The sequence below is a fragment of the Engraulis encrasicolus genome, chromosome 5, assembly GCF_034702125.1.
Source record: "Engraulis encrasicolus isolate BLACKSEA-1 chromosome 5, IST_EnEncr_1.0, whole genome shotgun sequence".
Taxonomy (NCBI): Eukaryota; Metazoa; Chordata; class Actinopteri; order Clupeiformes; family Engraulidae; genus Engraulis; species Engraulis encrasicolus.
In genome coordinates this window covers 42,665,107-42,689,054 of record NC_085861.1, presented here as the reverse complement: position 1 = coordinate 42,689,054, position 23,948 = coordinate 42,665,107, and the positions used below count along the sequence as shown (strand labels likewise).

Sequence of the window (23,948 nt, the reverse complement as noted above, 5' to 3'; positions counted from 1 at the left end):
ATACACAGACCTGCACACATATACACTACGTGTGCAAAGAAACACACGTATAGGAAGAAACACATACGCACGCACACACACATGCACATGCACACGCACGCGCACACACATGCGCACGCACGCGCGCACGCACGCGCGCACGCACGGGCGCACGCACGCACACACGTTCATGCACACGCACAATAACACTGTGTTATACAAAGTCATAGCAAATATTTCTATTTATTCCTTGCATGACTTGCCAACACAGAGAACCCACATATACAAAAATACACAACAACGATTTTGATCGCATTTCTTCAAAAATAATCTGTGTTAAATAAATAAAAATGAGATTTCTCCATAAACTCTGGACAGGGTCACATTTGAATGATTGATGGCAAGCAAGTGCACTCGAGCCCATGGCATTCATCTCCATGCAGTCTGGGAGATCACTGTTTACCCTGAATCAGTCTCTAACCTGACAGCCACCAGAGAGAGAGAGAGGGGGGGGGGAGAGACAGAGAGACACAGAAGCAGAGAGAGAGAGAGGGAGAGAGAGAGATAGAGAGAAAGAGAAAGAGCAGAAGAAAGAGAAGGAGAAAAATAAAGGCAGAATGAAAGAAGAGAAAGACAGAAGGGACTAGTCTCCAAAGTCCCGCTCCTCTGGATGGCAGGTTGGATGGGCTAACTACTGTACAGTATAGGCCCTGTGGTGGAGAGCAGCATCCACATGGACTGTTGTGCATGCCATGGGACGCCAAATGATAACTTACATTCAGTCAAGAAATGCACACAGCCACATTCACAGCAACAAAAAGGCACAGTCAATCCTCACCACGACCATACTCAACAATGTCATGTGGCTAAATGCAGGTTTTGTAATGGACAACTTGAGAAGCTAGCCTTTAACAGCTATCCATCAATCAGTATGTCAGCATTATGATCATGTATGACGCACTGAAATAAACTGCAGATGTAAAGAGATATTTACAGATAGTGTTTTCCATTTCAACTAAAAGTTTCTTCCCTCAATTTATTGGTTCAATTACGTACAAATAAGTAGGATTTAAAAAAAATGAAAATACAATGATTTTATATTATTTTTCTATCTGAGCTCAACTTATCCATAGTGAGTAAAACTGAGATTGTAAGATTGTGAGTAAGTGACTGCAAACTGAAGGCAACATGTATGATTGATAGCGGTAGTGATTACAAATTAATTTACAAAGTCATCATTTAGCATTCAGAATTGATATATTGTGATCTTGAGTATGACAAACAAAAAGTAAACAAAGCAGAAAATATGTCAAGTATTTAAAAAAAAAAGAAGTAAATCATTAAGTCACCAATGCATTCACATCTGGAAGTTCAGAGGTCTATTCCAAAACAGTGATTTAGTTACTGAAGTAGGTTAAGTCAGAGAGAGCTGCAAATCTCCTAATATACTGTAAGAGATGTGGCGGTTTAGGTTTCAGTTAGGCCCAGGATATACGTACTTGCACGCCGTACCATCTGAGGCAGTTTAATTACCATAGCACTCCACTACTATGACATTCCACAGGGCCTTTAGCAATGCACTACAACTCTGTCATTGCTAGTCTGGTAGCAACACATTTATAACATGTTTTAACTAGTTAACTTCGGTGCGCAACAGGAACTGCAATAAGTGCACATAGTTGTTGAAGAATAATCAGAGCAACATGGAAGACATCTGCGTGCCTTGTGTGCAAAAAAAATGAGGTAAAATACACGTCATGGTAACGTTTCGTGCACGCTACCACATATCTCGTAGCAAGCATATCCCGGGCCTAAGTCAGAGAGAGACGTAAATCTTCTTACTGTATATGAGAGACGTGGAAGTTTATGTGTCAGTTAAAACAAAACTACTGGACACACTATTATTACATTTACCACGTGTTGTGTAGTGACTAAACCTGCTTTCTGGAATAGGCTCCCAGAGAGCCGACATGGCAACCACTGGAGATCATACGGCCCCCACCAGCCCCTCGGCTGCTCTCCGTCCACTAAAGATGACATCATTGACCGAGACGCCGTCATAGGAGGCTCCGGCCAGCGTGAGAGGAAGCCTGTGGTCACTGATGTACTTCCTCATGGTCTCTGCGTGCACACACACATACATACATACATACAGTACATACATATTGCATTGCAGGAAAGGTTTTAAGGCAAGGCTTTAAGGCATCATCGCGTGTCTACACGCTCTTGTCAGGCAGTGTTACATTTATGTGGGTTTTTTTTGTGTTGGTGGGGTTTGTGCTGTCTGCATGAGTGCCCCATGCAGTGTTTGTGCGCATGGGTGTTGGCCTTTAACATGTAGTCTATAAGATTCTAAACACTACATGTTATGAAATATTAAAATATACTTCATGCCAGAGTGCTTTGTTGTCTCTCACCTAGTCGCTTCCAGTGTCCGAGGTGATATTGAGGAATGCAGTCCTGAAGAATAAAAATTAAAAAAAATAAGCATAAACGTGTGTGTGTGTGTGTGTTTGTGTGTCATACACCTAAAAGGAATGACTGTTATTGTATTGTACAGACATAATCCAATATCTTCAATTTCAAGCTGATGATTCCAAGGCATTAAATAGCAATTTCTCTATATTAATTGTTTTTAAATTATTTTCCCATGTGGGTGTGTGCACTATGAGACAGAACCTTCCTATCAGAAGCACCACTTTAAAACCTGCTCACCCACCCAGCCAAAAGCTCCTGAAAATTCACTTTTGAAAGTGAAAGTGGCCAGGTGGCAGTTCAGACAAAAACGACTGGGCAAAAATGCAGCACACACACAAACCGCACAAGTCCATTTCTATTTTGTCTGGATTGAATATGTTTTCTGTCAGCAGAGTGGCGGATGGTTGGGAGCACTCTGAGCAGCCCTGAGCGAACTCAGACAGGATTTATTCATGCTGACAAAAGGAAACGACAACAGCATAAAAAAAATGTTGACGGTATGACGAGGGAGGGATGGCGACTCCTGGCCGAGCCCTGGATTTGAACAAAAGAACACGTACCATGCTCTGAATACCTGATGTGGCACCAATGGTGTGTGTGGCATGGTGTTGCATGTATGGCAAGTCATTTTGCGTTTTGTAGGCTTCACAGCTGTGATTCACATAGGGTGAGGAGGAGAGGGCGATTTCTTTACATTTGCAGTTATGCAACCACACAACTAAATTCAATTCTTTATTCATGTCAGACACAAGTGCTTGGTCCACATCAGGGATAACAAAAAGATGGAGTAAGAATAAATAGCAGACACCCTCGTCAGAATGATTAGAATTATTATAAAGGAAAAAGGACATGCAGACACACACACAGACAGCAAGAACAGATGAATAGGCATGTATTCAAATATGTGTTTTTGCCATGTTAAAAAAACGCATTAGGATGTAGCAGTGAGTGTGGAGTTCAGATAATAAAACATCTGGGGGGGTGGAGGTTGGCTTAGCAAGAGATTCAAAATGAGGCAGACCTATTCACCCACACCCTCAGGTAACCCCCTTCCCTTACGTACAGCTTGGTCAAACCTACTCCCAAGGTGCATTGCTGCAGAGTGGAAGAGCAGGCAAGGAGAATATATAGCGAGAGGGAGTTTATATGTACATATAAATAAATAATGGTGAAATAAAGAAAAAGGCATCCATCTGCTGAGATATTTATCAGTGACAGCGGCAGGCTGTTCGCTACCGGCCTGGATGTCTGTGGGGAAGGGAAGCCAGTAAACAGGCTAACATCGTATAGGTATCACCGAGAGACACCGAAAGACATACTCACAGGACACACAAACACAGCACATGGCACAAGGCACACGTGGCAAAGGAGGGTCAGGAAATGGATTACAGATCCAAGGACAAGGACTGTGTCTCAGAAAGTCTGTGTTCCCGTCACAGTTTTGAGAAAATGCGCCTGCAGCTGCATGCAACCGCAAATGCGACTGCAAGCTGTATTACTGCATGAGCGATACATCGTGTAACAGTATGCAGCTTCATTCAGAGTTTTGCATGCGTGTTTGGGGAGTTGGGGGGGTTACTCAGTCTTGATTAGAGGCTACCTAACTCCAACCGGCATCTCCTGGAATTCAAAGTATGCTACTAGATAACTGTAATAACTTGAAGCATTTAGTATAATTCATGAACATAAGTCTTTCTTGCCCTGGGGTCCTGAGGCCTCCTTGCCCACTGCAACCCTGACCGTGGGTCCAATTCAATTGAGTGTTAACAGGGGGTGGTGGTGCAAAGGGGTCGCGGGCCCAGGGAGAGAGGGGCCCCAGAATCGGATCCTCATTACATTGTATGTATTGGGTTTGGGCCCCTTTCAGATGTCTTTGTCCCGGGCCCAGCCAGAGCTGTCAGCGGCCCTGGATACATTAACACTACATCTCTCTGCACATCAAGTGGTCATCACTCACTGGAGCATGACTGTGTGCATCAATGGCCATGTTCAAGACACAGGAAACAATTGCAACACATTTCCTGCTACAGAAACAGCAACTCAACACCCTGCTGTGTTCACAATTCTGTCCTGAGAGGGAGATTCTATGTGCTGAAAAAAAACATTGTTGTCCAATTGGATAATTGGTCAAATATGCCTACCAAAGGGCAGCGGCCAAACAAGTTGTTCAATGAGGAAACCATATCCAAATGTATGTAAAAATGCAACATGGGTTGAACAAGCCCAATGTCTACAGTGGAGAGCCAAGGGGAGGAAGGGATGGTTGCACTCAATGTATTGGATAAAAGGCAACTTTGTATACGAGTAAACCCACTACCACTTTAAGGTAGTTCAAAAACACTCAATGCTTAAACTCATATCACAATGCCACGACCAGGGTGTAAACAGAAGAGTTTATACATATTGAGAGTGCCGTTTTTCTGCCTCAGTAATGAGACCCATGACACGCACTGAGGGCCTCTGGTGGACGGTATGGGACATGGCAGGCTTCTACAGTACAGCGGAGGGGGTGGGGGGTCAGTAATCCACCTCTGCACGGAGTCATAATTAGATAAGAGTCAAGGCAGGCAGCTATGGAATATGACGCCAGCCGCCCCCCCTTAATCTAATCTTCAAAGATGGCTGGTTTTAATTTGAGAGGGCTTAATCACTGGTTTAATTTAGCCATTCAGAGTCGATGAGGCTGAAAAGAAAGACATCTGAAGATTCATAAAACTGATGATCTAAAGTAACGTACTTGATTAAAACACACACACACGTGCGCGCACACACACACACACACACGCACGTGCGGGCGCACGCGCGCACACACACACACACACACACACACACACACACACACACACACACACACACACACACACACACACACACACACACACACACACGCTTATGCTATAAAACATTTTCTTGCTTTCTTTTTCTTCGTGAGGACAAAAGAGATGATGTCTTTCAAAGGAAGAGACTGAGGAGACTGTTAAGAGCTGCCGAGACATGCATAGTCAGGCCATATGTCTCTTTGCACATCTGAAATGGCGCAAGCATACAGTTAGGGCCATAAATATTTGGACATCTGCACAATTTTCATGTTTTTGGTGCTGTACACCATCCCAATGGATTTGAAATTAAACAAACGAGATGTACATTAACAGCAGACTTTCAGCTTTAATATGGGGGTGTTTGCGTCCAAATCGAGTGAACTGTGAAGGAATTATGACATTTTCTATCAGTGCCACCCCATTTTTAAGGGACCAAAAGTAATTGGACAGTCTTGTATTTATACATCAAACTTTCAATTTTTAATTATTTGGTTGCAAATACTTTCCAGTCAGTACAGCCTGTAATTTGCAATCCATAGACATCAATAGACACTGGGTTTTATCCCTGGTGATGCTATGGTGAGCTCTCTATTGCAACAGTCTTCAGTTCCTGCTTATTCTTAGGGTATTTCCCTTCAGTTTTGCCTCCAGCAAGTGAAATGCTTGCTCACCCGTACTCAGGTGAGGTGATTGACTGGACCATTGAATAATATTCCACTTTTTGGGAGTAGAAATGGCTAGTGGCTTTCAGATGAAGCTTTGGGTCATTGTCCATCTGCAATGTGAAGCATTGTCCAATGAGTTCAGAACCATTAGGTTTAATATGACATGATAATATAGCCTGAAAATCTTCAGAATTCATCCTGTGGCTTTTGTCGGTAGTCCTCATCATAAATAAATACAAGGGAATAATCGTATTGACAGATATGCATGCCCACACCATGACACTACCATCACCATGATTCACTGATTGGGTGGTATGCTTTGAATCATGAGCAGTTCCTTCCCTTCTCTATACTCATTTCTTCCCATTACCCTTGTACAAGATGATTTTGTCTCCTCTGTCCATAGGATGTAGCTCAAGACCTATACAGTCTTTTTAAGACATTGTTTGGCAAAGCCAAATCTGGTATTGCTATTTCTGATGCAATCAATAATTTACATCTTTTAGTGAACCCTCTGTATTTCCTATGGTGAAGTGTTCCTCAACTTTCTTGATCTTTTTCTTGATTGTTGCCTTGGACATGTCTCCACCGTTCACCTGGACACTGTTCTACATCTGGCCAACTGTTGGGAGATGGGTTTTTGTTCACCAGATACAGAATATTGCTTGTCATCCACAGCATTTGTCTTCCATGTCTGCAAGGTAATTTGGTGTTGCTCTGGTATTTCTTTTTTCCAACATTCTGAACTCTTGAATTAATCATATTCAATGTTTCCCCATCTCTAAAATGGGTTTGTTTTGATTTTTTTCCACCTTATGATGGCTTGCATCACTGATGGTGACAGATGGACTTTGGATCTCATGGATATTCCGTAAAAATATATGGAAATGCAAATGGAACACTTCAAATGAACTCTAAGACCTTGTATTGACATCTTGGTGATGTTGTAGTATGGGAATAACACACATCTGACTGGAAAATAGCTGAGAAGTCTACTGTCCAATTACTTTTGATCCCTTGAAAAGTGGGCAACACACACAAAAAACGTTGCTATTTCATTCCTGTTTATGCGATATGGATTTTAACACCCTCACATTAACGCTGAGAGTCTACAGTTAATGCACAGCTTGTTTGTTTTATTTCAAATCCATTGTGGTGGGGTATAGGGTGGAAAAGGATGATAATTGTGTTGCTGTCCAAATATTTCTGGCCCTAACTGTACATTAGCTCGGTGCCTCGCTTCAGTAAATAATCCAGTCAGGACGGGAGATAGGAGCTAATGAGCAAGGTTAGCGACACATGACTGACATCAGAAAGGGAGATTGCTAATTAAGAAAGAGCGCCAACGACTGAGGAAACCAGATACCACTGTTTGCTTAACAGCTGTGTGGTGACTTTACTGGCATGCTGCCAATCATCCCCCCTCTCTCACACACTGCCTCCCACTAACTCACTAACGGCGAGACCCGCCTCCTCTTGCCAGTCATGCCCACCCAATCAGAGTGTTCTTTGTTTGATTTACTGTGTTAGACGTAATGATAATATACAGTATGTGGACCAGGCCAGCGTTGTTTGATAGGCAGTTTGAAGAAGAAGAAGACGAAGAAGACAAAGAAGAAGAAGAAGAAGAAGAAGAAGAGGAAGAAGAAGAAGGAGACGAAGAAGAAGACGAGGAAGAAGACGAAGAAGAAGAAGAATGAGAAGAAGAATGAGAAGGACAAGAAGAAGAAAGGAAGAGCAATCAAATGCTATTTTCAGGATATTTGGGTCAGGCCAAAGCTTGTCAAGAATCAGAGTTTGTCATGGATCTTTCACACAAGAACACTCCGTAAAAGTGATACACTAGGCATCATTTTGAGCAATGGTTCTGGGCAATGATACTACAATGATTATATGGACAGGGCATCACAGCAACACTGTATTAGGAGAACTTGCTTGAGCGGTAGACATATTTTCTCAATCATGTTATCAGAATCTCAAGAGCCAAATCATGTTGTTGAACAACACGGCTCAAAAAGTTGCCTTGTGTAATCATCACCTTAACACTTCCGTTATCTCCAGGGCTCACTGACCTTCTGCAGGGCCACCAGGCTCCAGACGGGAGGGGCCGTGACCCCCAGGTGAGAGGCCACCCCCTGGGTCGCCCTGTCCAGCAGCGCCTGCTCCGACACACCATCAGGGTCTCCAAACACTTCCTGGAACCACGCCCCTCCCATCATCACCTAGACAACAGCAAAAAATGAGGTGACTCGAGAGAATAAATGAGAGAATAAACAAATGTAAGCAGGGAAATTAGTAATGGCTACAAAGGAGGATTAGTCATAATGGACCTTCCTCACATGGCGTCAGACATCTCCAATTCAATACACTTGAAGCAGAACAAGTTGCATCAGATGGCATCAACATAAACATGTACCCATTTTATGTGGAAAGCAGCATTCATTTTTTTCTGCTTTTGCTTCAAAGCGGAACTTGTTTGACGCAATTGGGAAAAGGGTAGCTCTTCTGAGCGACAAATCAGTCTCCTAACAATTCACTGCAGCAAACCTCAATGGGTTAGTCGCTACATTTGCTTTATGGAATAGCACACAGGTCTGTCTGGATAGTAGACAGTGTGTCTTCAGAGTGGACTTTCTGCAAAAAAACACTATAATCTTTTCTGTCTTCTATTATCTACAGAACGAACAATATTCCAATGTCCAAAGGCAACGCAAAGCATGACTTCGTGTTTCCATCAATAACATACATCAAAAAAAATGTTTACGTATGGTGGAGAGAATCACAATTGCTTATTGTAAACTACTGTCTTAACTTGCAAAACACTTCACAACCGTATGATGGGTTTGGTGTAGTTTTGGTATTCGACAGGCAACACGAAAGAAAGGGAAGAGAGTAGACACAGAAAAGGGGCCATGTAACTGTTAGCGGATAAGTCCACTGTATTTCCCACTGCAGTGAATTAGTGCTTCCTCCGCCAGCTCTGGCACCAACTCCACTGTGATTCCGCTCCAGACACTCATGTCAACTCAGAGAACAAATGAGCACACACATTCTCTCATGTTTCTCTCTCACACTTCTCTCCACCAGTCTTTCTCTCTCACTCTATCCATCTCTGTCTTGCTCTTGTATCTCTCTTCCTCTCATCTGTGTTCTTCTGGCCCCATCTCTTCTCCTTGATCTCCTGAGACACTGGTGGAGAAAACTAAACCCCAACAGTACATCATGATTCATACAGCTGCACTTCTGTTTTGCCACTCAGGGTTACAACGGCTGATTGGAGGTGAGAACAAGGAGATGGACAGTCACTTCCTTCCACCGGGTTTTATTGTCTACCCGGCTGCATATGAACGAGTCTTGTTTGTGGTGACCAAACCGCTAGCGGTTGACGCTCATCCTCTTCTGTTCCCTTCCCTTTACAATGGCATGCGTCTCTACCCCGGAAAAAAATGTCTATGTAATGGCCATCTGCCTGCTAAATAAATGATGACTAAAAAAGAAAGGATGGAGTGTGGAGGAGTGGGGTGGTGGGTGTTGGAAAACTAGAGAGAGGGAAGTGAATAATTCAATTGCATTTTGTGCAGCCCGAAAGGCCACATGGAACTGGAGGCTATTTATATGGCTTCCAGGGAGGGGGGCAGGGGAAGGGGGTAGAGTAGTGTTTCTCTACGGGGGCGGTACAGCCCCCAGGCGGCGTTGGTGAGCTCTAGGGGGATACAGAGATGGATACAGCTGAGGATACAGCTGAGGGTGGTGCTTAGTTGCCATTGGGGGGCATTAATCCATTTAATTTTTTGATACTAATGGGGGCGTTGCCAGGCTTCTGCTGAGTTGAAGGGGGCTTTGGGAGGCTTGTGATCTAACCAAGGGGGCATTTGTTCAAAAAGTTTGAGAACCACTAGCATAGAGGCAAGGGAAGAGAAGGGCATTCCAGTTAGGAGCTAGAGGGAATATTTCTGTCCCACAGTTACGTCAGCCATCACTCCCCCCTTTGGCTCTTTCACTTCCCGGGGATTGGACACTGCCTGGTCCTCATTCAGGTCCTGAGCATCTTTTGCTTCGGTCGGTGGCGGAGTGGTGGAGTGGGGGGGGGTAGGAAGATGGATGTCTGCAGGGGGCCAATGGAGATCTGCATGTTGACATAAAAGATTCAGACATGTGGTCTTGCCTCGCCTTGCCTCGCCTATTCTGGCGCCTCCAACGTTGCCCAGAGACACAATGTTGTCCCCAACCACCCCCCACCCACCACAGCCAAAGGGCAAAGCGATGACAACACGTGGGAGTTTGCTGTGTGGAGTGTTCTATGTTGAAAATTGAGAGAATATACCTGTATTTCCATCATTTATAGCCATTTATAGCCCTTATGACTGGCCTGCCTCTTTTAGTAACCTTGTCTGAAACAGTTTTAATAAATAAAAGCCTGCCTCTTTAGCCTTTTTTTAGACTGTCACTGTAATCGTCTCCTTATCTATGGTAAATAAAGCTCCTATTCCTTTTTGTATTACAAGCCTCCTTCAAATAGTAGCCTGCCCTTGTTTGTAGCCTGGTCCAAACTGTTTTCTTTTGTTTATAGTGGCCCTGGCCTATTATTTGAGGAAATGGTAACACTTAAGAATAACAATCTTTAAAAGCTTTTTAAACACTTTGTCAATAATAAGCTAATTATCAACGCAACATTTACAAATGTTTGTAAATGAGTAAGAAATGCAATGTTAACAGTACAGGGCGCAACAGTCCTGTAAGTTTGTCCTCCAAACAGCAAAAGAGATGGAACCACTAAATATAGAAAAGTCAGGCAGGCAAGCACACATCAAGCTCATCCTGGAGGAGCCGATTCCCCCTCTGCTGTGCAGTTGTAGGTTGGTTCTTACTCTGTAACAAACATTTGTAAATGCTTTCTTTATAATTAATACATAATTGTCAATAAAATATTATTAACTATTTTTTAAGGAACTGTTATTTTAAAGTGTTACAGAGGAGGGTAAATACAGGTACGGGTCCATTTTTTCCCTTGCTTTGCCATATGTCTTCAAGTTCTTACATTTCAGCGTCTTGTCATCATTTGTCTTTCAAGTCCAGCCAATATCAATTCTGCTTCCATCTCTGTTCCCTATCCTGGGGCCTATACTACAAAGCTGGTTCAGGACTATAGCAGGTTCTTGAGAAAATATGGAATCCAGGCTCTTCTATTAGGTGATTTACCTCTTAACTTAACCTGGTTTACTCCTGAACCATCTTTGTAGTATAGGCCCCTGTTCTTTTCTAGATGTTCTAGACATTTGTGTACCGTCTGCTGCTAGCGTGTCTTACCGTGAGTCTGGTGGTCGGTGGCCCGGTACGGTTGTGCTCTGGGAAGGGAATGGAGTCGTACACAACACCCAGCATCCCCCTGTCTTCTGAGGAGGGCACCAGGTGTCCAAATCCCTACATAGCCCCAGCACACACGCACACACACGCACACACGCACGCACACACACACACACACACGCACACGCACACGCACACGCACACGCACACGCACACACACACATTAATGAAAAAACTTCTACAACTGAGTCTGCGGCCCAACTCTCATTAAAAAATATTTCGGACAGTCACGGAATCCCAAAGGGAAAACAAAGCAGCGTGTCATTAGCTAAAACATATTAACCACCAGAGCACAATTATGAGGTTTTGCCCCTTAATCATACTTAATAAACAGCTCGTCACAAACTCAATTTTATAGGTCATCTCATCATTTAAAAAGTGTGAAATGCCCACATGCAGTATCTCCAAAAATAATTACCACAGTCATGGATACCAACAAGATGGCCATCTCTGATATTTATAATTTGATATTTATAATTTCTCCAGGATTCAGAGCTGACTACAGTTAACTCAAGCATTTCCAGCGACTGGATGGGGCACATTTAGAAGTCCTGTCAATTGGTAGTTTGGGAATGCGTTGTGTAATTGGGTGTAGCTTCAACCAGTAGTATAAAAAGGCATTACATAGACACTTTCTATAAGTCCCTTACAACGCTTATACTGTAACTTGGCCAGACAACAGTTACAGAGCCAGAGACATGTCCACGTGTTTCCATCTACACGTATGTGCAGAGCACTATATTCGCAATAACTCCTTTTTGGCTTAACTTTTAGGGATAACTTTATTTTTGCTTTTTGGGACTTTATTTCTGATAGGGCAGTGGAGAGTGACAGGAAGTGAGTGTGGAGAGAGATGGGGTAGTGTTGGGAAATGACCCACGGGGGATTCGAACCTGGGTGNCCCCCCCAACACACACTCATCTGAGCCTTCTCACCGTGACGGGCAGAATGGATCCTTCGTACTCCAGATTCACCACGGCGACCGTTACTGTGGCAATGTCTTGCAACTGCTGTGACAGGGCTTGGGCAGCAGAGGGGAGCATTGAGGCCAGGGCTGCAATCATAGGGGGATGAATGAGCAACAACATTACAAATGACCAACAATATGTAATTGTCATAAAGCAGACAAATATGTCTGGAAATCCCCTGAGTGGAGACATTCATAAACGGCAAGAGCTCACTATGAGACAGAGACATGAAGCTTTTACAATTCAATTTCTTGCTTAGGATTCCCAGAATTTCCAACAAGCCACGCTTTATAAGAATCTGAACAGTAAAGCTTACATTTAGCAGGCTGAGCAGCGATGATGTGGTCCGCAGTGACAGTGCACCCGTCCTCCAACTTGATCTACAATACAGATGAAACATGAAGTATTAAGCTGAGCCCTGCTGAAGTCTCAAGACGTCATGACATCAGGGCAATAAGTAGGCTACAGGAAATAGGTGTTGGGAAAAAAATGAGAGAAAAGGAATAATAAGGAAGAACTATGTTAATAATTACTCGTTAATAATAATAATGACATCCTTATTGGCCAGGACTTGCTTGCAAAAGAGACTACAGTCTCAATTTGACTTACCCTGGTAAAATAAAGGATAAAATAAATAAAGGATAAATTACATTTTAAAAAGACAAACGCCGTTAGGAAAGCACAGACTTCTGGAACAGTAACAACAACAGTTAGTACTGGTACATTCCCCACCACTTCTTACCTCCCAGCCACTTCCAGTAGCATTCAGTGTCTTGACAGAGGCCTGCTTGTGCACCTCCAAGTTGTCCTTCGTCCTGAGTGCGTCTTCAAGGGCTTCTGGAAACATCTGCATGCCCTTACGAAGGGACCACTGAGCCCAGGACTCCTTTAGAGACCTCGAGGCCAGGTCGCATGGAGTCACGTTTGGGCCACTCCCTGAGATGGCACGACAAGGACAACGGTTAAGAAGAGTTAAGACATTGGGGATGCAGACAGTGGCACAGCACGCTAAGGAACCGGTTCATGAATTGGCTTGCATGCCCATGGAGACACAGGTTCGAGTTTGGCTTGGGTCAACATGTCCCAATCCTACCCCGTCTCCGTCTCCCTCTCCCCCACTCATTTCCTGTCCCAATCTTCACTGTCCTGAAGGGAATTAAGGGATCAATGATCTACTTTCTTTGGGTAGCACAGCCCATATTTTTAGAGATCCACAGTTCTACTTCCGAGGCTTCAACTTGCACCAATGGAGTACTGATACTACTACCACCCGAATCTTTCACACCGAGTTATTAATCTGCTGGACTTCCCAAGAGTGGCGCATCATTGATCAAGTGTAAGAGCGGTTGCTTTAAAGAAACACTGAGAAACCTCAGTCAAAAAGCAAAACTTTTTTGCATAATGAGCGCAGTTACATGCACGCAGTATAGAGTATATCACCAGTATTCTGTTTACAACAACTGCTATAATATTCTGTTTACATGTGTGGAACAACATTCCAAAAACAAAATATTCCTGGAACACGGCCATATTCAGAATGAATAAGGAGTTTACATGACTCGTGCACAGTCCGAATACTGCCACCATTTAAAATCGGAAGAGTCCTCGTATGTAACTGCTTTCAATGTGGTTAAGAGAAGACACCGAACTTTCTTCAGCCCAGTGCAAAGCAACTCTCACCTGAGCCAAACATCATGCCCAGCACGATGGATCCCTTGTCCTTCTCTGCATTGTAGAGAGGGGGGAAGCAGGAGCGCACACTCAGGGTCCTGCAGTCCCCCGCAAACACGCCTCGACACAGGCTGTCTATGGCTATGTCCGCCAACTGCATGGAGAGGAGTGGAGCATTACATGGCATTGCATTGCATTACACTGCACGTTTATCCAAAGCCACTAGATTTATCCAAACAGTAACACATAATCTCTGGGTAAAAAATACATACAGTGCCCTCCATAATTATTGGCACCCCTGGTTGAGATGTGTTAAAAGCCTTAAAATAAATTCAGTGTTTATTGCAGAAGAATACTGTCACACTGAAAATGTTAGGAAAATGTAGCCTTCAACTCAAATGAATTGTAGGAAAATAAAAAAAATCCCTGACTAAAAAATAATTATTTTTCATTAAATCACCTGTTCCACAATTATTGGCACCCTTAACAATTCCCAGGAAATAAATATAAATGAAGCATTTCTGTCATTTCTACAGTAGTTTACAAAGTTTACCAGAGTATGTAGGAACATTTAATTAGTAATTCATCACTTCCTGTTTCCCTGGGGTATAAATATGATGTGACACCGAGGCCATTTCTCTTATCCACTCTTAAACATGGGAAAGACAAAGGAACACAGCATACAAGTGAGGCAGATGTGCGTCGAACTTCACAGGTCAGGCAGAGGCTACAAGAAGATTGCCACTCAACTGCAGCTGCCCATATCCACTGTGAGAGGAATAATTAAGAAGTTCAAAACAACTGGAACAGTGGTAAACAAGCCTGGACGAGGACCCAAGTTTATTTTGCCACCACGCACAGTGAGGAGGATGGTAAGAGAAATCAAAAGATCTCCAAGGCTCACTGTTACAGAATTACAACAAATGGTAGCATCCTGGGGTCACAAAGTCTCCAAATCAACCATCAGGCGCTGTCTACACGCCAACAAGCTGTTTGGGAGGCATGCACGGAGAAAACCTTTCCTCACCCACAATCATAAACGCAAACGTCTGGAGTTCGCCAAGCGGTATTGGGGCTTCAACTGGGACCGTGTGCTTTGGTCAGATGAGACCAAGATTGAGCTTTTTGGCAACAAACACTCTAAGTGGGTCTGGCGTGCCACGAAAGATGCGCATGCTGAAAAGCACCTCATACCCACTGTGAAGTATGGGGGTGGGTCAGTGATGCTGTGGGGCTGTTTCGCTTCCAAAGGCCCTGGGAAGCTTGTTAGGGTGCATGGCATCATGAATGCTTTGAAATACCAGGACATTTTAAATCAAAATCTGTTGCCCTCTGCCCGAAAGCTGAAGATGGGCCGTCACTGGGTCTTTCAGCAAGACAATGACCCTAAACATATGGCCAAATCTACACAGAAATGGTTCTCCAGACACAAAATCAAGCTCCTCCCATGGCCATCTCAGTCCCCAGACCTCAAACCCATTGAGAACCTGTGGGGCGAGCTGAAGAGGAGAGTACAGAGGAGAGGACCCAGGTCTCTGGATGATTTAGAGAGATTCTGCAAAGAGGAATGGCTGAAGATCCCTCTTTCTGTCTTTTCCCATCTTGTGAAACATTATAGGAGAAGATTAGGTGCTGTTTTGTTGGCAAAAGGGGGTTGTACAAAATATTAACAACAGGGGTGCTAATAATTGTGACACACATTATTTGATGTCAAATAATTATTTCTTTATGTGGGATTTTTTCCCCACTGAATAAATGCACTTGTATTGAAGGTTGGATTTTTCTTTTTTTTCCATTAAGGTCCCATATTATTTAGAAAAAAATTATAATAATTGGAAGCTAAAAAACACATCTCAACCAGGGGTGCCAATAATAATGGAGGGCACTGTACATACAATACAGAGTAAACATTACATTACATTTATGCTGATGCATTTATGCAAATCAACCAATCAGCAATGCATAATCAGTGGTGAACAACATAAGGTACTGTAGACAGTATGTTGCATTGCATTTGGCAGATGCTTCATCCAAAATAAAAAAACAGAGGACATGATCAACAACATTTCATGTGTGATGATAGGCAACAGACTATATTATATATTATATCCATATATTTGTGATTTGAACATGCAACTGGCATACTCTTTTCCACCTTCACACAGACAGGGAGGGAGGCAATTTTAAAAGTATATAAATATTGATGACAGGACAGAGATTATGACAGGAAGAGAATGGGGAAAGGATATGGGGAGGGGCCGAGAGTGACCCAGGCTTGACTGAGCATGCAAGCCCACTTAGGGATGGAGTGCCTTAGCTCAAATATAACAGATACGGTGGAATGTATTACTAACTACTACTACTACTACATTACTACTAATAATATCTCAAGGGATATGAAGGCAAAAAGTTATTGTGCAATTCTGCCAACATACGTAGTAATCACTCGAGATAATGAAAAAAGGAGGCGCACACCAGGCTTGTGTGAGAAAGTGTATTGTAGCCGAAATTTTACTACAGAAGTCAGAGGTAAACAGACGTTTCGGACCTAGTCCATTCTCAATGTCTCCAGCCTTTGTTGTTTTTTTTTGCCAACATACGTAGAACAGACTGCTCAAACAAAAAAACTGTTCAAATATTGCAACAGAGCAGTATGGCAGTTGCTGATTTCTTCTGGTCACCTACTATGACTGGCCAGGAGGTTTCCTCATGAGACAGCTGACCTAGATATTGGTCCAAGCTTTTGGAGAATGCAGAGCTGTATGCTGTATTCTGTGGTATATGAACGAGATGAAATGAGCAGTGGGAAATGGGGAAACCCTAGAAAGGAGTTTGTGGGGTAAGCAATTAGAGTAATACAAGAGGAGAAAAGGTGTGTGTGTGTGTGTGTGTGTGTGTGTGTGTGTGTGTGTGTGTGTGTGTGTGTGTGTGTGTGTGTGTGTGAGAGTGTGAGTGTGAGTGTGAGTGTGAGTGTGAGTGTGAGTGTGTGTGAGAGAGAGAGAGAGAGAGAGAGAGAGAGAGAGAGAGAGAGAGAGAGAGAGAGAGAGAGAGAGAGAGAGAGAATAGACAAGATGATTGTAAATACAGGGGAGTCAGTCACCTCTGAGCCCAGTCTCCTGGAGACAAACGCATGGATAGACTCATCGTCCTCTTTGCCTCTACTGATCAGAAGCTCCTTCAGCACACTCAGCAGGATGGGCTGGGAGAAAGGAGGCACTGTTCGCATCACTCCTCTGCAGAGAGAGAGAGAGAGAGAGAGAGAGAGAGAGAGAGAGAGAGAGAGAGAGAGAGAGAGAGAGAGAGAGAGAGAGAGAGAGAGAGAGAGACATTTTACATTTGTGCTCAGAGAGCACACCTTGTCCCTCTGGTGGACAGAAACACACATGCATCGCAAACAAAAAAAACAGCAATGAGACGGACAGACAAAGACACAACAAACTCGGACGATCACATTACCTCCTAGGTGAAGGTAATAAAAGTCTGAGTGTGAAAGAGGGAGAGGGAGAGAGAGAGAGAGAGAGAGAGAGAGAGAGAGAGAGAGAGAGAGAGAGAGAGAGAGAGAGAGAGAGAGAGAGAGAGAGAGAGAAAGACAGAGAGAAAGGCTTGGCTGCCTTCAACAATCTAATCGCCTGGTGGAAGAAGCTGCCATAAGGGACGGAAAAAAAGAAAGCAAATGAGCAGTTTGACAGACGTTAACAGCAGGACACACGGCCCATGCAGTGGTAAGTAGAGTAGCCTTTATTAACTCAGAGGGCTCAGAAGGAGTGCAGTGAAGAGAAACAGAAAACAACACAGAAAGGGCAAAAAAGGGAAAAGAAAGACACAGAAAAAAATGACAAAAAGGAGGGAAAAAGACAAGTGAAGAGGGAGCGAGACGGCACATCACAGAGATGTACTGTACTTCATTAGGCCCGTCCTCCGGTGCATTAATTACACGCAGTCTGAACAAGTTCGATCATGCGGAGCTCTGGGACCAGAGTTATTCACAGCCTGTCGCCGCGCGATGTGGTGCGGGCAGGATGAGGTACTTTACTCACCCCAGACCAGACGGCATCTTGTGCAGCTGTCCCCCGACATACAGGAAGCGGTTTTTGGACGCCACGTGATCGTAAGTGACAGGGAGAACTTCTGGCTCCAGCCCTAGTTCGGAAACCTGTGGTTGGGCAAGAAACACACACAAACTCAATGATAATTGTACACAGGACTCTAAATTAACACTAAAAATTTAGCTTTGGTAGAAAAGAACATTTAATAGCCACTTTGACCCATTAGTGAGTGTGTGTTTGGCTAGTAAGACGAACAGACAACTACCCATTTTGGCTGGTGAAGAAAAAAGTTAATTTAGAGCCCTGCTTGTGTGTTGTCGGTGAGGAATCTCATGTTCCAAGGCCGTTTTAGTCAAAACAGTGTGGCTGCAGGCAGCTGGGTTTATTTTTTGAGCCTGGAGACATTTTGCCTAGTTGCCTTTAATCTGAATAGCTTTATATTTTTGTTCGGTTCTGTTCAGTACATACAAATGCACACAGTTTGTAGGGGCAATGACCCTGACAGTCCACACCTATGAAAGTTGTTTTGATTTTGCAGTTTTTACAAAACTGATTACAGCTTTGTGTCTCTCACTCTTTTCTAAACGTTACAAATACATTCACATTGACTGGTTGACACTTTGAGCCACTGACATAATGGGAACACCACATGCAGAAAACAAAGAGTATTTCAAAAATTTACAAAAGACAGATTTCAGTGACATTAAAGAACCTGAGGTTACGGCTAAGTTCTGATTTGACAGTGAAAGAATACTGTTGTTCATACACATGAAGGTCTTCATAATAGCTGCACCAAAAAAAGTGAATTCTACATTTGTAGCTTGTGCTTCATAATAGCTGCGTGGCATCAAGCAATACTAAAATAAACAACTTTGAGCTTTGCTTTTACTGTAGTTCTCCAAACGTTTCATGGGATATTCCACAAACAGGGTATATACACCAATCTTGAAGTCAAATTTACTACCATTTAATACCCTTTTTCACTACCGTAAGATTTTTTTTACAACCATCACGACACTCCGATGCGAGTATTAACAAGACATCTTTTGTAATTTCTACCTCCTTAACATTACATTACACTCATTTTTTTGCAAAAAGACGGCCGAAAGGGAGCAGTGCGGCGGGACGGTACCATGCTCAGGGTACCTCAGTCATGGAGGAGAATGGGGGAGAGCACTGGTTAATTACTTCCCCCATGACTGTCCTCATACCGTCCTCAGATACAGAATCAATACATTTTTTTGTCAAAATGGTACAACTAAAAAAAGAATACCTCGTTTTTCAAAAAATAACACCTTTTGAGCAAATGTACAACTTTTAAGGCCATTAAATTTTGACTTTTTAATGTATCACCTTTTAAGTAAGGGTTAACGTTCGGCGAGAAGGTCGCTACCGTGGAATAGCAGCACGACAGAGAGAATCTTTAGACCCCGACGCGGAGCGGAGGGGTCTTGTTCTCTCTCTGAAGTGCTGCTATTCCACCAAGCGACCGACTCGCCGAAAGTTAACCCGCTTATTATATGGATATACTTAAATGATTCACACATGGCGGGGACATTTCTTTAGACCTATTTAATGTTAAGATTGTTGCAGCGCAAAACAAAACAGTGCCGTTGTGGAACACCGCTAGGCAACAGCTAGGTAGCCAGGACAACAGGTGTTGTCTATCACAGCAGCTGATTAGAGTGACAAAAGACCGGACCCCCTGCGGAGTGATATGAAACATTCGCTTGTATACAAGCCATGGCTTTAGCAGTGAACGTCTTGTTGCCATTGACAGCGGTAGCCAGGACAACGGGTGCTGTCTATCACAGCAGCTGATTAGAGTCTTGTTGAAAAGTCGCTTTATCAGTGAAAAGTCTTGTTGCCATTGACAGCGGTCTGTTAGACCAACCCGTCCGTTATCGAAAAATAACAGACGTCCGAACGTTGGGGAGCCCCGTTGAAATGAATGGAGCATTCGACAGATGACGTCACAACCATATAATAATACTTTTTAAAACCCTGCATACACCCTGACAAAGCGCATGAATCTTTGAAATAAGAAAATTGAATTGTGTGGTGCATGGCAGAGCTGCTAACACTAGGCAGGTAGAAACACAAACACAAACACACACACACACACACACACACACACACACACACACACACACACACACACACACACACACACACACACACACACACACACACACACACACACACACTAACGCTAACGGTACCATGTTTAGGGTGTTTTTCCCCACTGCCCCGGCGGGTCGGACTCCTCGTGGTCCATGCTCAAACACGGCCCCATCTTCTCTACGGGTGGAGCTGAGCCAGCCCCCACAGCGCCCACTAGCCTCCAGCAACACCACCTGCACGCAGCCAGGAGAGGAGAGCACACACACTTACATCAGTGATTCCCAAACTGGGGGTTGGCACCCCCAGGGGGGTCAAGGAGGTACTGTAGGGGGGTTGCAGCTAGAAGGGAATACTTGCATAAAACCTACCGGTATACGATTAATACATGTACATATCTATGATGCAACATTTAGCACAACATTTACATTTATGCTGCATTATTTAGCAACATTTAGTGGAAAAAAAGTTTTGCGTTGTGGTTTGGGTCGCAAAAGTATTCATAGATCCAAATGGAGGTCCCAGCAGAAAAAAGTATGGGAACAATCGATTAACATACATGGAGACATCGGCATGCCAACACAACATGTACAGAGGGAAGAGAGCGCACACAGGGAAAAGAGCCCACACAGTAAACATGGACACATCTGTATGCCCTTAGGCAGCTGTTGATCTCTACTGGTTACCTATAGCTTGCCTGGAGGCTTCAACAACAACATCAAGACTGAACTACTGTATGGTTCAGGCTTATGAACAGCGCAGAGATGCCCGCTGCTTTCTGTGGTGCATGTTTGGTAAGAGTAACTAGAAAGGAGTTTGCATGGGCCATTGAGGCCATGACTCCAGGTCTTTTTTCAAAAAGTTTGCTCAACTCCAAACTGTTTTTTTACGACGTCTTAGGGTGCGAGCGAACAGATCTGTACATTTTTTTTTAGAAAAGCTGCACTCTCAAGTGTGATTCTAGTATTTTAGCCACTAAAATAAAACACAAGAATAACACTTGAGAGTGCAGCTTTTCTACATGACTCCAGGTCACCAGGTCATCTTTGGGCAAGTTATTTCCATGTTTCTCTACAGTCTACACTGTGGGTAATAATTCACATTCTACCATGACTTACAACATTTAAGAAGTAAAATGTGCGACATTCTAACAGCTTTGCTGTGAGGGAGTGGCCATCATCAGGGTTGTGGGTGCGCTCTGACTGTCACGCCAAGGAGCCTGGCTCTTTGGTGTAGTGGTCAGAGCCCCAGTATTGTACCCCATAAGGGCTGAGTTCAAGTCCCAGTGGGGAAACTCTACTCCCCCTTGCTAAATATATGGTCTATCATATTTGATATGACTATGGATCAAGTCCCTTAGACCACCCAAGTCATAGGGACCAAATGGAAGAATGGGCTCTGAAATACATGAGAAAACAAAAATGTTGAGCACAGCATCCTAATCAATGTGCTAAATAAGACATGCAGAAGTGAAGCCCCACGCCAACAAGTAAGAAAGACATTGCCATAAAAAGCACATACACCTGTACAGTGTAGGCCTAACCATTACAGGGGAAATGTGAGTGTGTGGGACTGACTGACCTTCGAGACCTGGGGGCTCTTGCTGAGGTAATAGCAGGCGGACAGGCCCCCTATCCCTCCCCCCAGGACAGCCACCGTCTTCTGCATTCAACACACTCTCCACTCCCACGCCTGGCAGGAAACATACAGAATCAAAACGTGCGTGCACACAGGGACAAACACACAATTCAGAAATATTGATTACGAGTCAGAAAATTGCCCTTTGCCCCACACACTACACACCTTATCAAAACAAACAGTAGGGCCTACACTCACATTTATTTCAGCCTGAACCATACAGTAGGTCAGTCACAATTTTGCATTGAAAAAATGGCAAATCGTGCATTATTTCACATGTTGTGTATAGATAAATGACCAAGCTCATGAACTGCCCAAACATCTGAAGATTTGGAGCATGTGACTATCTGTGTAGGTATTTGAGCCCCCTCTACAGGTTTGATGGTGCCAGTGCAGTAGTGAGCATTTCTGGTGGAGCACAACATTTCAAGGGATACCAAAAATAGCGCAGTCAAAAGATGAGAAACGAACGAATAAAAATTACACCAACTAAATGCGCCCCATAACCCCCATTGCCTTACTAGTGTGTGTCAAATCCAACTGTGTTCTGTTCTGGCGAGGACCACAAGCAGCAGGGAGCGTTATGCGTGGACTGCCTTCTGAAGTGCCAAATGCGTGTTTCGTATGCGTAAATTCTCTGCGCCTTCCCACCGAAAAGACGGGCGGAGGCAAATTCGGGTGCGGTGTTACATTTGATAAGATGACAGTCTTCTTTTATCACCAACAGACACTCAAAGGCTGGAGAGAAGTAGCCTATATATGAGAGGTTTTTTTCTGGTAACATGACTACGTGACTCCTAACAAAAAGGCACTACAGCCAAATCATCTACATTTTCGCCGTCGTCACCGATTATGGAATGGGCTAGCCCACAGACCTGTATTAACCTAGACTGGCAATGGGCGGTTCTAGCCAGTGGCAGCTTTTCGGATTGACTGGGCGCAGCCATCTTTGCCTTTTTCGCGCCCTGTGGACGCCTCCCACAGACGTAGCCCCGCCTAGTGGAGACTATCGCAGCTGTGACCCATAGGAATGCATACGATTTCAAACAGTGATTACAACGTTATCAAAGTGGGTTTCAATCATTTTTTGTAAGATTTTGACAAGTCGTAACGTCTAAATTCTCACTCCACTAATGAAATAACCCTCACTACCTCCAAACGTTTTATTAGAGAGCCTGAAGCTGAGCGGTCTTGCCAGATCGGGCGGTTTCCCGCCCAATCGGGGCCGTTGAGGAAGGCGGTCTGTGGGTAAAAAATGGACGAAAATAATCAGTATTATCTGGCAACCCTGAAGCCGACTGTTTTCGTTGCCGCTTATGCAGGTTTGTGGATATTTGTGACACTGAATCGGCCATGCTTACGTGTGTAAAGCTTATTTTATGTACTTAACTCAGATGTAATGACAACTGTGTATATAGGTATGTATATTTCTTAAATAAGCCGTACGTTTTCAGTGAAGCTACCGGTAACTGTGCTATTATTAACCCCCCCCCCCCTCCCCCCAAGGACGCTGAAGGTAACCTAGCAACAACACGGCACAGCACATTGCAGCTGTGAAAATAAGGAGCCACTTGAGAGCGAGACTTTTCTAAAACATTAATTTATACTAGAGCTATTGTTCTAAAGACGTTACACATGGCCTGACCCAACTTAACTAGTGAACCAGTGTTGCAAAAAAAATATTTTTTAAAAACCCCATCGGTGCATGACGTCATTACGTAATTACGGGAGTCTCCACCAAGATGGCAGACTACGATTCTGAGGCTCTGAGAAATCCGAAAATTTCGAGGGGCATTGCCAGTCTAGGTTAATACAGGTCTGTGGGCTAGCCAGAAAATTGTAGGATATGATCTGGTAGCCAGTAGCTTTCTGCAACATCAGAGTTACACAAGCAGCATTGGGGACCATTCAAATGACTACTACAGCAAACTATTAAGCATAGGCTAGGCTTCACCGTGTAATATCTATGTGTGCGCATAGTACTTGAATAAACCCTTACCTTCAGGTGTAAAAAAGGGAGCTTATAATCATGGATAGCGTAAAGTTTGACAGCAGTGTTTGGGTCTGTTACATATTTGCGGCTCGCGTCCAGTTAAACAACATTGCCAGCAGCCAATCGGTGTCAATGTTAAAGTCTACTTCTCTTGATACTCGAACTACAGTGTTCATACACTGCCATCTAGTGAGTTGGGTAAGGAA

The 23,948-nt window shown here is 43.7% G+C and overlaps 1 protein-coding gene across 1 annotated transcript; it reads right to left on the bottom strand.

The window, feature by feature from the left end:
* Nucleotides 1-203: 203 nt before the first annotated feature.
* On the bottom strand, nt 204-23,865 carry ppox (protoporphyrinogen oxidase). The gene is made up of 13 exons (XM_063199472.1): nt 23,749-23,865; nt 21,693-21,803; nt 20,213-20,347; nt 17,982-18,097; nt 17,045-17,177; nt 13,954-14,098; nt 13,016-13,209; nt 12,590-12,653; nt 12,241-12,359; nt 11,249-11,362; nt 8,014-8,163; nt 2,397-2,439; nt 204-2,100 (listed from the first exon to the last, which is right to left on the bottom strand). The coding sequence occupies exons 2-13, from the start codon at nt 21,777-21,779 to the stop codon at nt 1,967-1,969; spliced, it is 1,434 nt and encodes a 477-aa protein (XP_063055542.1). The 5' UTR covers nt 21,780-21,803; nt 23,749-23,865; the 3' UTR covers nt 204-1,966.
* Nucleotides 23,866-23,948: the final 83 nt, after the last annotated feature.